We start from the raw sequence: 13553 nt of genomic DNA on the forward strand, positions 1-13553 counted from the left end.
ATCTGAACAGTATTTTCTGAGAGACACTCTTAGAGTAAGCTGTAGAGTATGGTGCTTAGGGAAATTGCAAGTGAATATCAGTGTAGCAAGTACCCTTAGTGGAGGCGCTTCCCTTGTCTTAATGTTTCACTTGTTGATGATATAAAGCGTTATGGTGCAAAACTTGGAAACAGACTCTGGGATCCAGAAGATTTTAATCTCAGCATCTGCCATGGGTTCTTCCAGATCGTACCCTTACTTGTGCTAGATGATGTTCTAGGCACTTGAAGTGTCAGCGTGTAGTCCACTGTGATGACTTAAAATGTTAGTTCTGTAAGCTGCTATTTGTTGTGATGTTACTACCCTCACTGACCTAAGTGATGTGTTCCATCTCTGCTCCCATTCCAGCAGGATCTATCTGAACTAGTCTTCATGACATGTACAGTGAGGACAATGTTAAAGGGATACTCTAGGAAATTTTCTTCTTCCCTTCCAATGAAAATGAAATGCTAAGTCTAATGTTTTTCAATATTACATTCTAAAACCTTATATTCTAAAAGAAGTGGCACAAAAAACTGTGAAAAAGAAAAAGAAGTGGCACAATGAATGTGATAGTAAATTACATTTTATATTAAATGATGGAAGGCATTTGGTGGTGGGGGTGGGTAATAGGATCAGAATGGAGGACGTATGGAGAAAAAGTACAAGTCGCACTGTTAGACTGGTCATTTTGCAAAGATCAAGACTTGGAGGAGGCTGAAGAATTGGTTAGAGGCCAATCTGAGGGCAGAGTAGATCAAGAGGAGAGAATAGATTGTGTCCAGGCCTGAGGCATGAGCATGTGCCTCTGTGAAAGCCAAGTGGCCACTGTCGGTAGATGGGAAGAGAGCTCCTCCACTGCATTCCCGGGTCACAAACAGGGATGGGAAGTGGAGCCGCTGGCACCCATATGGGATCCCTTGCATGCAAGGCGAGGATTTAACCTCTGTACCATCACACTTGGTCCATTCACAGAGTTTGTAACACACAGAATAGGCCAGAGCCAGAGAGCCCTGTCTACCTGTGTAGCCACATCTATGATCCCCCTTCTCTTCTCCTTTGCTGCATTTTTAGCAGAATGTTCTTTAAAGACTCCCAAAATAGCTGTTCTGTTTTAAACCTTGCACGTATCTAGCATGCCTTCTCCCCGTTGTGTAACTCTGACAAACCCTTTCAGGACCTTGTCCGCTGGGAAGAATTGTTTGACATCCACTGGGGCAGGTCCCAGTGATTGTCTAGACCAACACGTGAAGCTCTTCATAGCTTTGTTTGTTATAATAAAAATAGGTGTGATAGCTAACATCTACTGTGCACTTGCTATGTGTCAGACTCGAAGTCCTTCCTGTGGTTTTCATTTATGACTTACTGCAGTCCTACATGATGGTATTGTTTTGTCACCCTCACTTTACAGATGAATAAAGAAAGGCATGAAGTTTAGTGACTTTCCCAAGATCCCCTAGCTATTAAGTGATGGTGTTTGGCTACAGAGCCCGTGTGTTTTCCTAGCCTTTGCGCTGCACTGCACCTCTCCCCTCATCATTCAGTTATGCATATAGAAGGTGGTGTGCACATAACACTTGGCAGCAAGTACAAGTTTGTGCATATTCATACCATTTATGAGTTCTTTGAGGGTAAAGGACCACGTCACATTTGCTTTTATTCATTTGGGGTTTTGCATATGTATTGCCATGATTCAGCTACAATGAGAATCAAATATCTCTCAGGTAATTGATAAGACATGGAGAATGTTATTTAATTAACGATAAGATGTAATTGACTCTGAATTTCTTAACCGTGTGCTTATGCTCTTCCCCAGACCAGTATCAAAGAGGGACAACTACTGAAGCAAACCAGTTCTTTCCAAAGGTGGAAAAAGCGATATTTCAAACTTCGAGGCCGTACACTTTATTATGCAAAGGATTCAAAGGTAATTTGGAGGAGTGCTGATTTCAAACACTGAGGTTGTAGATGAACTTAGCATGTTGGTTCTTTGAACTGTTCTTGTCTTGGGGGGTGCCTCTGGGATCACCTAGGTCACTCCCATCCCAGGGAGTTCTATTTGGATTAGTCCCATGATGTGTTCCTAAGAATAATCCCATTGGAGATTGATACAGCCCCTCCCTGTTTTTCTCTCTCCCTTCCAAATGAAATAAAACAAAATGTAATCAGAATAAACCCCAAGTCTTACGTTTTCCCCCTTTCTGCTACTTTTTACTCTAGAAAACTTTGACCATGAAAGTTGCTAGAGTTGCCAAGAATTTGTGCTCTGGACTCAGGCAAGGGTTCACGTGCTCACCCAGCACATTGCAGCGGAGTGGCTGTGGACAGCAGTTGTTGACAAAAGGCTTAGAGAAGATGATGCATGTCGAGCACTTACAAGGTCTCTGACACGCAATCCATTATGCGAGCCATTAGCAGTGGAAATAATATTAGAGACAAAGTAATTTCATATGTCACTTAAATAAAATGATACTGCACTTTTGGGAGAAAAGTTTATGGTGATAAGCCTCCGTTAAAACCAATGCTTTAGTAGAACTTTAAAAATAAACATTTGAGGGTGGGCATTTAGCCTGGCACTTCATATCAGCACTTAATATTCCCATATCAGAGTACGTGGACTCAGTAGTCAGCTCTGGCTCTGATTCCTGACCGTAACCTCCTGCCACTATAGACCCCTGGAGACAGTGATTCAAGTCACTGGGTTTCTGCCAACCACATGCAAGACCTGGACTGAGTTCCTGCCTCTTCATCCCAGCCCCATCTTGGCCTTTCTGGGTGTTTTAGAAGTTAGCCAGTGGATGGGAGCTGGCTCTGTTCTGCCTGTCTCTCTGCTTCTTAAACACAAGATAAAATAACGTAACATAGAATAAACATTGAAAGTCTTTGCTGTTGTACAAAATAAATCATTTTCATTTTGAAAATTTTACAGTCCTGATATAGTTAGTAGAGTTGTAAGCCACAGGGTAGGACAAATAAACTGAACTAATTCTTAGTTTATGAAGCCACAGTGGAAGCACTAACAAAATGTTTATGTAGCGGTAATAACCAAATAAGATAATCTTATTTTAAAAGTCATTATGCTCAGAGCTGCCTCTGACCTGGCTCCATTCCGACTCAGCAAGTTGGTTGTAAGTGACACTGATTGATGACCTCCAGCCTTGGCCTCTTTTGTTTCTATTATTTCTTTTCACTTTATTTGAAAGGCAGAGACAGAGAAAGAAAGAGATAATTTTTCCATCTGGTGGTTAGTCCCCAGCTGCTCACAGAGGCCAGAGCTGCACTAGGCCAAAGTCGGGAGCCTGGAACCCAGTTTGGAAATTCTGTGTGGGTGACAGGGACCCAACTGCTTGAGCACCTGCTGCTCCCGGGTGCACTTTAATAGGAATCGAGAACCTAAAGCAGGTGGGCCAGGACCCAAACAAGGTACTCTGAAGTGGGATGTGGGCTCCCTTAGCAGCATCATAACTGTCAGGCAAAATGCCCATCCTACATGTCCTTTTGATGGAACTCCCTACTCTTTTTAAGGTCTGCCTCAAATAGTTTTTCTTCTAATCCTCACAAAAGGAAGTTTATTTTGTTTTCTTCTGCTAGAGAAATCATCTGTGACATTCTGTGAAACTTTGCTGCCATTTCTGCTCTCCCACTTTTAGGAGTCTAGTAGATGGGTTGAATCAAATAGACTAGCCTCACCCTTTGGAGATCCTTGGGGCTGGGATGCCTAGGGCTGACTGTAAAAGGGAGCCCCCTTTCCTACAGTTCTAGAGTTGCACTGTTACGCCTTCCTTGCGGGAAGAGTCCTGAAGGAGTGTGAACCCTGACTCTCTGATTCAGTGTGGCAAGTTACATTTACTGTGGGAATGTCTTGATTTGCTCACTTGCACATTTTTTACCACTGATCCCCTTTAGTGGCTAAAGTCACTTTTAAGAAGAGAAAGTAGCGACATCTTTGTCTGCAGAACATACTGTCCTCTGCATTGAATGTATGCTTACGGATGAGTAAAAGCAGGTTCCAAAGTTTCAGATACTCACCGTGTTTTCAGTTGTCACTTAGTGAGCCTGGGGACAGTGACCTGCCTCTGGCTCCCGGGCAGAGTGGCTTTAAGCTTTCCCGGCAATGCCTCATGTGGGGATGTGCAGCTCACTCTGCACGCTCCTCAGAATTGGTAGCTGTTTTGCTTCCAGAAGGTACAAGATATTTGCTCTGAAACAGTGGATGTGGTAGTGCTGGGGGTTGGGAACAGGGCTGAAGTCTTTCCAGTTTGGGATTTATGGATTTGTTATGCTGTGTGGTTTTGCTCTTGTTTCCTAAGAACATACTATGAAGTAGCACTAATTAGCTTTCCCTGTGTTTCTAGTCCCAATTCCTGACATACCTTCTTAGTTGTGACCTGGGAGTAGAAGTGTGGGGAAGACCAATAGATCCGGTTTTCATCTAATGCGTGTTGTGTTCTTTTTTTTTGCTAATAGTCTCTCATATTTGATGAAGTTGACCTCTCCGATGCCAGCGTAGCTGAAGCAAGCACAAAAAATGCCAACAACAGCTTCACGGTAGGGTGCTGGTGTGTGAACTGTGTGCCGTGGCTTGTCTTAAGCATGTACAGCCCAGCTAACAAATGTTTGAAATTTATGCATAGTGAAGGTCTTACTAATGTGATGAACTCTGCTCAGTTCATTGTATCTCCCAACATCCAGTGATTACTTAGTAAACCTCAGGTTATGTGTATAGTTCAGGCTTTTTCCCTTTTCAGATTAATTTTAGTATGTGAAATTTTTAACTTCTTTTGATATTTCAGTTAATTCTGTTGTTCTCGAGTATACAAAAATTCGTTATTTGCAGTCTTAAAAATAAGATTTCTCTCCTTATAGTTTTGCTCTACTTACTGTCAATCAGATGCCATAGTTCATCCTTCCATGTCTTCTCCCATACATAATTTGTTATTTTTATATATTTTTTTATGATTACATTGCATTATGTGACACAGTTTTATAGGCACTGGGATTCCCCCCACCCCTCCCCAAACACTCCCCCCATGGTGGATTCCTCCACCTTGTTGCATTACCACAGTTCAGATTCAGTTGAGATTCTTTCCTTGCAAGCATCTACAAAGCATAGAGTCCAGCATCTTATTGTCCAGATAGGTTCAGTGGTTTCCTGGGGAGACCATCTCTGGTCTGAAGGTAGAGCCGGCAGAGTATCATCCCAATCAATTAAAAGCCCTGACATGACATCAGTAACAATTTATAATGTTATGGAATTAGTTTACATGGTATTGAGTAACCAACATGTTATAAGAGAGAAAAAAAAAGAGTGCAAATTCTGAACCACATCCTATGCTTTCTACATTGACACTTCAATTATTAGTTTATATACAACTGGGTTCCATACACCTTAAAATGGCTATAAATTCCTATTCAGCTGTCTCATGTCTATTTTAATTTTAGTATTTAGCAGTTTATAGCTTAAAGCATGATTTTGCAGAACCTGGCTGTTTTTCGGGTAGTCTAACTCTATAACTCTAACAAGACATATGTCAACAGTTTAGGTGAACAGTTTTAGGAGGGGTATGCAGAGAAATCTTAAATACCCCAGTGAGGAGCAACTAATCTTTGTGTCCCACCCAGTGAGTTATAAGTGCATCCCCGCTGACCGTTTCCTGTTTGTTTCTAATCTTTCCTTGCTGTTCTCTGTTTATCTATTCTCATTTTGTTTATTTGTTTGTTTGTTTTGAGGGGTTTCTGGAGCGATCCTGATGGTCATTATGAGAGAGGGTGGGAACACAAAGTTGGAAAGATTTGTTTATTTTTATTGGAAAGGCACATATACAGAGAGGAGGAAAAACAGAGAGGAAGATCCTCTGTCCAACAATGATTCATTCCCCAAGAGGCCACAATGGCCAGAGCTGAGCCGGTTTGAAACCAAGAGCCCGGAGCTTCCTCTGGGTCTCCCATGCGGGTGCAGGGTCCCAAGGCCTTGGGCCGTCCTTGATTGCTTTCCGAGGCCACCAGCAGGATGGGAAGTGGGATCGCAGGGATTAGAACCTGCATCCATATGGGATCCCAGCTCGTGTAAGACAAGGACTATAGCCACCACTAGGCTACTGTGTTGGACCTCTCCCTTAGGTAATTTGCTTGGTGGCTATATACAAGGTGTCCTTTAAGCTAGTTGCTGCTTTTCCATTCACAAACTGTATTGCTTAAAAGGCCTAGCTTATTCTCCATTGGCTGCAAATTGCTTCTGTAGTTCAGTCATAAAGTCTTACAGTATCCATGCCTCAGACCTCTTGTAGTACTGACAATTGGTTTATCCTTACTTGCCTACCCACAGTATCATTTCTGTCTTGTCCTGGGCTTTCCTGGTTGAAATCTTCCCAATTCTTTGAAGTTTAATTCAGTTATTCCATTCTTTGTAGGCTTCTTTCATTCAAAAATTACAAATTGAACTCATTTTATGTGCCAAGTGCTTGATGAAGCATAAGAAATGAAAAAACACATGTGCGCACACACATGTATGTGTGAATCTTAAAATTGCATATGTACTTACAATCTTAAAGATTTTATGCACATATTCATACATTCTTTTCCCTAAAAATACTCGTAGGGTTGTTTGCATAGCTCCCGGAAGTTCATGTGGAGGACGGTGGATAACATGTTCTGGTATGATGTGCTGTTTTGTTGGTGTTGTCCTCCTGCTCCACACTCCCGGTCCTCTGATGTGAGTGTGTTGTGTCCATCCACTAGGCATGCCAGGGCAGGGAAGACAGCCAGGTAAACAGAAACAAAGTAGTGCCATGATGGAGGTGAGCGTTGGAAGGGGTCTGGTGGGCGAGGCAGTGGATGAACTCAAAGTTAATCATATTGACTTATGGGCATGTGGAATAATTCATAGTGTAAATATTTCATTCCCTCTCCCCCACCCCCAGGGAGAATTTAGTTTGAGAAGAGAAAAGCCAAGAATAGAATCCTGGGAAAAATGTTAAAATGCAGGGTTTGGCCAATAAAGACCAAAGAGAGAACACTGAAGTACAGAAGGAGAGCCAGGAGGCAGCAATGGTATAACAATTCAGTGGAGGGGAGTTTTAAGGTGGAAGTTGTTAAGTATCACATACTATGGACAGGTCAAGTCAAAGAAGAGTTGAGAAGTGCTGTGGGATTTGTTAACTTGGAGGTCACGTGGTCTCGCTGATGGGTGTGGTTTCAGTTGAGGGGTGGCTTGCCCTTGTCTGCATTGTGACTGCCAAGTGAAGAGGACTCCGAGCCAGGCTAGGTGACTTTTGCTAAAAGGTGTGCTACTAAATGGAGAACAGTTATACCTAGAAGAATGCCTAGGGTGGAGGAGAGTTTGGATGTTTTTTTATGTTGCTACTCTTAGGCTTGTCTTTGGTTTTGAGTATGTTTATATGAAAAGAGATTGAGGATATTTCAGTTGAGGGAGGGAGGGTGAGGGATTGGAGCAAGAGGGCTTTCTCAGCCGAAAGTTTAGAAACCTGAAACAGGTCACAACATCAGCCGTGAGCAGAGAGCTTTGAGAAGCAGGAATGTGCAGCAAGTTCATACATTTCAAATTTGAATGCTGCTGTTTTCTCAGTGAAAATCAAAGCCAACGTTATCTGTTAGGAGAGTTAAGGAAGGGTCAGATGGTTTCTGTGAAAAAAATAGAATTGAAACTAAGCAGGGAAGTCACATAGAAGTAAATACGGGCAATTTTTCAAAAATTAGTTGCAAAATGTTTATTATGGAAAAGTTACACATAGGCTACAAAAGCTTTCCACAGCAAAGAAAACTTACATTTTAATTCCATTTTCTAAGAACTTTTTGCAATATCGTCATAGTGTCTGTCAAAATATAGGCAATCACATTTAGTCATGTCCTTAAGTTTTATGCATATTACATTCCCTTAAGTGGAAGCACAGAACAAACAAATGAATTGATCCAGGGTTGATGTGTTTATAGGACATATTGAACAGAATGACCAAAGGATTTCTGGGTGTTTGAGGGATCAATATAACTCATCAATCTTCATCAGAGGTCTCAGTTTTTGAAACTAGGGCACAAGAAGGGTTAATGGGTAAAAGAATCCAATAACTACTGAATACAGGGCTTCTGATAAGTTGTCAGAGGCCTGTGACAACAATGTTGTTTATTGCTTCCTCCCAGGTGAGTGTAGTTTAGCACGGGGACAGGAAGAACCTTGCCAGGCCTATACTTGCTTTCCCTTGGGTCCCGTTCCTTCTATGGAGATTCTTAGAGAGGAAAATAAGGAGATCTAAATTAATTTAAGAGGATTTCAAAAATTTCTGTTAAGATTTATTTATTTTCATTGGAAAGGTAGATTTACAGAGATAAGCAGAAACAGAATGGCCACAATAGCTGGAGCCGGGCTGCAGCCAGGATCCAGGAGCTTCCTCCCATCTCTCACATAGGTGCAGGGTCCCAAAAGTTTGGGCCATCCTCTACTGCTTTCCCAGGCCACAAGCCAGGGAGCTGGATGGAAGGTGGAGCAGCTGGGATATGAACCGGCACCCATATAGGATCCCAGCTCATGAAGGGCAAGGGTTTTAGCCATTAGGCTAAAGCTGGGCCAGGATTTTGAAACTTAAAGATTTAAACGATGTAAAAGTTTCAAGTGAATACACGATTTAGGGTTTGGAATAGACAAGAGCAAACAGACCTGAAAAGCACAGGTTGGGAGAAGAGATTCGATCCTTATTTAGTTCTCTGTTGGCCCTCCTACCGTAGACATGTGGTCTTTCCTGACTTGTCTTTCTTCTGGAATTTACCATATTCTGCCTTGGCTTCATAATGTCCTCGTAATACCTCATCTGTAAGTCTTGGGTGTTGTGTATTAGTAAGATACAAGTTTGTTTTATGCATGAGACTTTGTTGAAATATTTTGAAGAAATGTCTTTATTCAAGGACCTGTAATTTCTGAAGTTTGTTGGACTAGAACTGTGGAGACTAAGAGAGGCACATCGCTTAGTTCATTACCACAAATGAACTTTTCAGGACATTAAAATGGAGTAAGAGTTGTGTTTTCAACTAGTAATTGATCATCCTATTTTAAATATTTAAATATCCCACTTTTTTGGATTATACTGGCCACTACTACCACTATGTGATTTATTTTGTCTACCTCATGGTAGAAGTGAATAGTATAATTTGGTGACATCATGACTAGAGAACACAAGAGTGACCCAATTGTGCTCCATTATAGCCATAGTGATAAAGGAAAATGGGAGAAAAATCTATAAATAGTAAGTAAATGGAAAGTAGAAAATTTATTCTTGGCCTGAATATCTACTGCTGACACCTTTGGGAAAACAGGCCTTGCAAATGAAGGTTCTACAGGGTAAGGCAACCCCTGATGTAGCCTGAAAGCTGCCCAACACCGTTTCTGTTATCTTTGATTGATGTGAGTCAGTGAGGCTGGGCTAGCTTTAAGGGAGAAGGATGTAGACTCTATGATAGTATTGCGAACACAACCTGCAGACATGGTTAAAATCTGTGTAGCCTGCTTCCCCCATCTCTATAGCTCATCACTGTCCTTTTTTTTCTTTTTCAGCTGTCTTAATCCATTCAAATTTTATGCTAGTTTTCTATTGTTAAGAAACTAGCTCAAACTTAGTAGCTTAAAACAGCATCCTTTTATCTCAGTTTCTATAGCTTGTGTATCTGTTTATATGTAACTTCATTATAGATCCATACATACATATGTATATATTAACTTTTACAGTGCCTTAAGTTGAACCAGATTTGTGACTCTTAAAATTGATTCATTTAAAATTTTTTTGAACACTTTTTATTTTTGAGTAGTATTAAATCCTATTAATCTGGTTTTGTTCTTACTACCTATGTTTTAGGGATCTGTCCAAGAAATGAATCCCTTGAAGTGTTTGCCCTGTGTTTTCTTCAAGCCATATCATAGTTTCATGTCTTAGATTGTGTCTCTTGGATTCATCTTGAGTTGATTTTTGTATATGGAAAGAGATGCAGACCCAATTCCATTCTTCTACATGTGTATGTTCAGTTTTATCAATAACCTATATTCAGAATGCCAATTTTGATCACCTTTTGAATTTATAGTTTTACACGTGTTTTCTGTAAAGGCAAAAACAAAAGCAAAATCTGCTACCATTGAAATCAGGCTTTTTGCTTTAGATTGCAGTGATGTGATTAGGAAATGGAAAAGGATAACCCCTATCGGCCTGGTTTTTCTTTCACCATCCTTAGGTTATTGTTCACCAAATTCTTGGTGACTTAATTTCTACCATAACTTTTTCTATGATTAAAGTATCTATGTTTTTTGTTCATTTTTTAAATTAGAAAAGCACATAGAGATATATATTCATAGGTATATATATTTGTCTGCTGATTCATTCTTCAAACACAACAGCTGGGAATAGGTCAAGCTGATGCCAGGAGCCAGAATCACCCTTCTGGTCCCCTGCATGTTGAGTCATCACCTGCTGCTTCCTCGGCTACACAGTGGCAGGTGCTGGGATCCAAACTGATCCAGGACTCCAACTCAGGTACCCTGATGTGGGTTTTCATAGTTGATGGGTAGATGTAGGTTTCCAGAGCAGACCCTTAAACACTGTGTCAAATACCTGCTCCTTTTGTTACTATTTTAACAGTTCATTTTCCTTTTTCGTTTGTCTTGCTTTAGAATTTTACTTTTGCTGACACACTCAGAAGGTAATCTTAAATGCTATTTGAGACAAGCCTTGATTTCCCATTGGTTATCTGCCCTGGAAGGGACGCTCAATCCTCAGGATGTCTTGGCACAGCATCCCTCTCCAAGTGGATGGGCTTTGCCTGTGCTGGCCCCACTCTTCCCATGTTAACCACAGTCTTTCTTGTTCACCAGGAGGTGGATTCTTCTAGATGTTTTTGATTTACCCAATTGCAGAAGTTAAGCGCTTAGCCTCTGAAGTCCAACAACCTGGCTTTGGGTCCTGACTCACCACATTAGTGACTCCCTCTAATGCTGATGTCCACTCAGCCATTGAGGGTCACAGTGAAACTTGACTTCCTAGGTTGATGAGGATGACAGCGAATGTGAACATACATGGAAAAGCCTAGCGCCATGATTGGCATGTGCATTCCCGTGGCTGTTTTTACCCTGAATTTGTCTTCCTTTATTTTCTTCACAATTGAAAGTATGTCCTTAATTCCTAAATTTTGGGAATTTAGAAGAGAAATGTGGATGAACTCCATTCTGTCTTAGAAGTATAGCGTAGATTTATTTCCGTATCTGTCTCATATTAGTGTTGTTGGGAGTTCGTTTGGTAATCAATGAAATTAAAATTACAGCTTTGGAAGTAAATACTGTTTGCAACAAAAAGGCTTTTAGTGATTTGAAAGTCATATGGTACATGTTAGGCTTTCCAAGCATGCTGTTCGAACAATGATTGTCTTTAGAGTTTAATGATGACCAGGCTGAAGTTTAAATAAATGAATCATCATTTTGAAGAAAGTTTTGTATTGGCATTAAAATAGCTTATGGATGTTTGTGGAGAAAATATCATATTTGTGTTTTACTTGCTTTTTTGTTTTAATGGGAAAAAGTTTGACTAGCCACCCTTATCGTTTTGGTGTGTATCTACAGCTGTGTGTGTGTATGAGAGAGAGAAATCTCAGTTATTGCACGTCCATGCTGGTGACTTGCTTGATAAAGTACAGGCATGGTGTTGTACTCCCTACGTTTAGAAGTAAGTGAACGCTGGAACAAAGAGCCGTTACAGCTCAAGGTTTCCTTGTCATAGTAGGCATGACTGCAAGTTGGTTAGCATTAAATTGTGGTTCTTGCTACAAAGATTAAACCAACAAAGAGAATACTATGTGGCATGTAAAATATCAGAAATGCATCCATAGATTAATTGGATAAAGTGAACAGGTTATGTTTTTAGAGGAAGATCTTCTTCCTGTGTATCCTGTCGTCACCTTGGCCTTTTCTCAGTAAGCCTAGCTCACTCAGTTCATCCCAGTCTTTGAACCTGACCCTGAGAAAGTGTGAGTTCACTTTTATCCAACAATAGCTCAGTATTTAGTTACAAAAGAAGTAGCCAAAAGCCTTTTTCTTTTTCCTGTTATTTGTGACCATCACACAAAAATTATTAGGTAATCACCACAGTGATTAATCACTTGAGTAAATCAGCTGCCTACTTTACATGTTTAAATCTCTGAGTTTCAGTTTAAAATGATAACTCACTTCTTTGTATCCTGTAAGATAGCTGTTTTGGCTTCCATTTTGTAAGTAAGAAATTTGCAACAGAGAACTAAAATATGGTACGTAAAACATCTAGAATCTGAACCCTTCATTGCCATCTTACCTCGGTCTGTACTCCTGATCACTCTGCAATACTTCCTGTTTTTTTAAAATAAATATAGGTCAGGTGGTGTCCCTATAATAGGTTATTACATGTCTGTATCCACCTCAAGTCACTGGGAGTCATATGCTGAATGGTCATAAGCTGTATAGCAACCCTTGCTGCTCAGACCGTAAATGTAGAGTGTTCATTAGATTTGGGGCAGTATATTTTATACAGAAATATTGAAGGAAGGTGAGCAATATTATGAAATGTTCTTTTAAAAAAAAAATCTAGGATAAAATGGCAGGTTTATTTTTATTTTAAATGTTTACTTGAGAGTCATGGTGACAGAAAAACAGACAGAGAGTGAAAGAGAGAGAGCAGAGAGCACACGTGTGAGAGAGATCAGGCAGCCGGTGTACCCCTCAGACACCCACAACATCCTCAACATCCGGGGCTGGGCTAGGCGAAAAGCAGGAGCCCAGAACTCCATCGGGTCAGTCATGCAACAAGCAAAACACCAGCACTGGAGCCATTCTCTGGTGCCTCTCAGGATGCATGGGCAGGAGGCTGGAGAAGAAGTGGTGTCGCTGGGACCTGAGCTGGCACTCTGATGTGAGATATGGCTGTCCCAAGGGGTGACATAATGTGCTGCAGCACCTGCTTCCCCCGCCAGGTGTCTTTTTAATATTTGAGGGATTACCATGGAGGAGCTGCAGGAGGCAGGCCTGGTGCAGGACAGAGTGTGGTTAAGTTCATGGAGGAATGATTTCTGCTCAGTGTTTAAAAAGAACTCTCTGAATTGGGTCATCTGATAGGTGAGGCCCTTTGTGAGGTCATGGCCTTGCCCATTATTGAAAATCTTCAGTCATCTGCTTCCCTGTGAACCGAAAGGGGACCAGTTCTCACAGGTCAGACTTGGGTTCAAGGTGCTGAGTGGATTTCTCATGGTTGGATGACTGAGGGCTGTGTGTAGTTAGTACTGAATGTGCAGTTAGCTCCTAAGATTGGTTGAGTGGGGCAGGAATGCGTCCCAAGGTTGCTGGGCACTGTGCTCACTGTGTGTTGTAAGACACAGTGTGAATGTGGCCAGAGACGTCTTGATATGTGTGTATGGAAAGGGTGTGGGGACAGGAGGGCGTGTGGGGCCTGAGCTTTGCTTGTAAGCATTGAGATTCTTCTGTTACACCACTGAATCCTCACACCTAACAAGCCACATGGCTCAGA

The 13553-nt window shown here is 41.2% G+C and overlaps 1 protein-coding gene across 2 annotated transcripts in view; it reads left to right on the forward strand.

The window, feature by feature from the left end:
- DGKH (diacylglycerol kinase eta) overlaps nucleotides 1-13553 on the forward strand; it is a 173977-nt gene that overhangs the window by 69184 nt on the left and 91240 nt on the right. For both annotated transcript variants that reach the window (XM_040991349.1, XM_040991348.1), the window contains 2 exons: nucleotides 1835-1945; nucleotides 4486-4566. In XM_040991349.1, the coding sequence (XP_040847283.1) occupies nucleotides 1835-1945; nucleotides 4486-4566 (192 nt within the window). The remainder of the gene's footprint in view (nucleotides 1-1834; nucleotides 1946-4485; nucleotides 4567-13553) is intronic.

Source organism: Ochotona curzoniae, unplaced genomic scaffold (genome assembly GCF_017591425.1).
Source record: "Ochotona curzoniae isolate NIBS_2020 unplaced genomic scaffold, NIBS_Ocur_1.0 contig_64, whole genome shotgun sequence".
Classification (NCBI taxonomy): Eukaryota; Metazoa; Chordata; class Mammalia; order Lagomorpha; family Ochotonidae; genus Ochotona; species Ochotona curzoniae.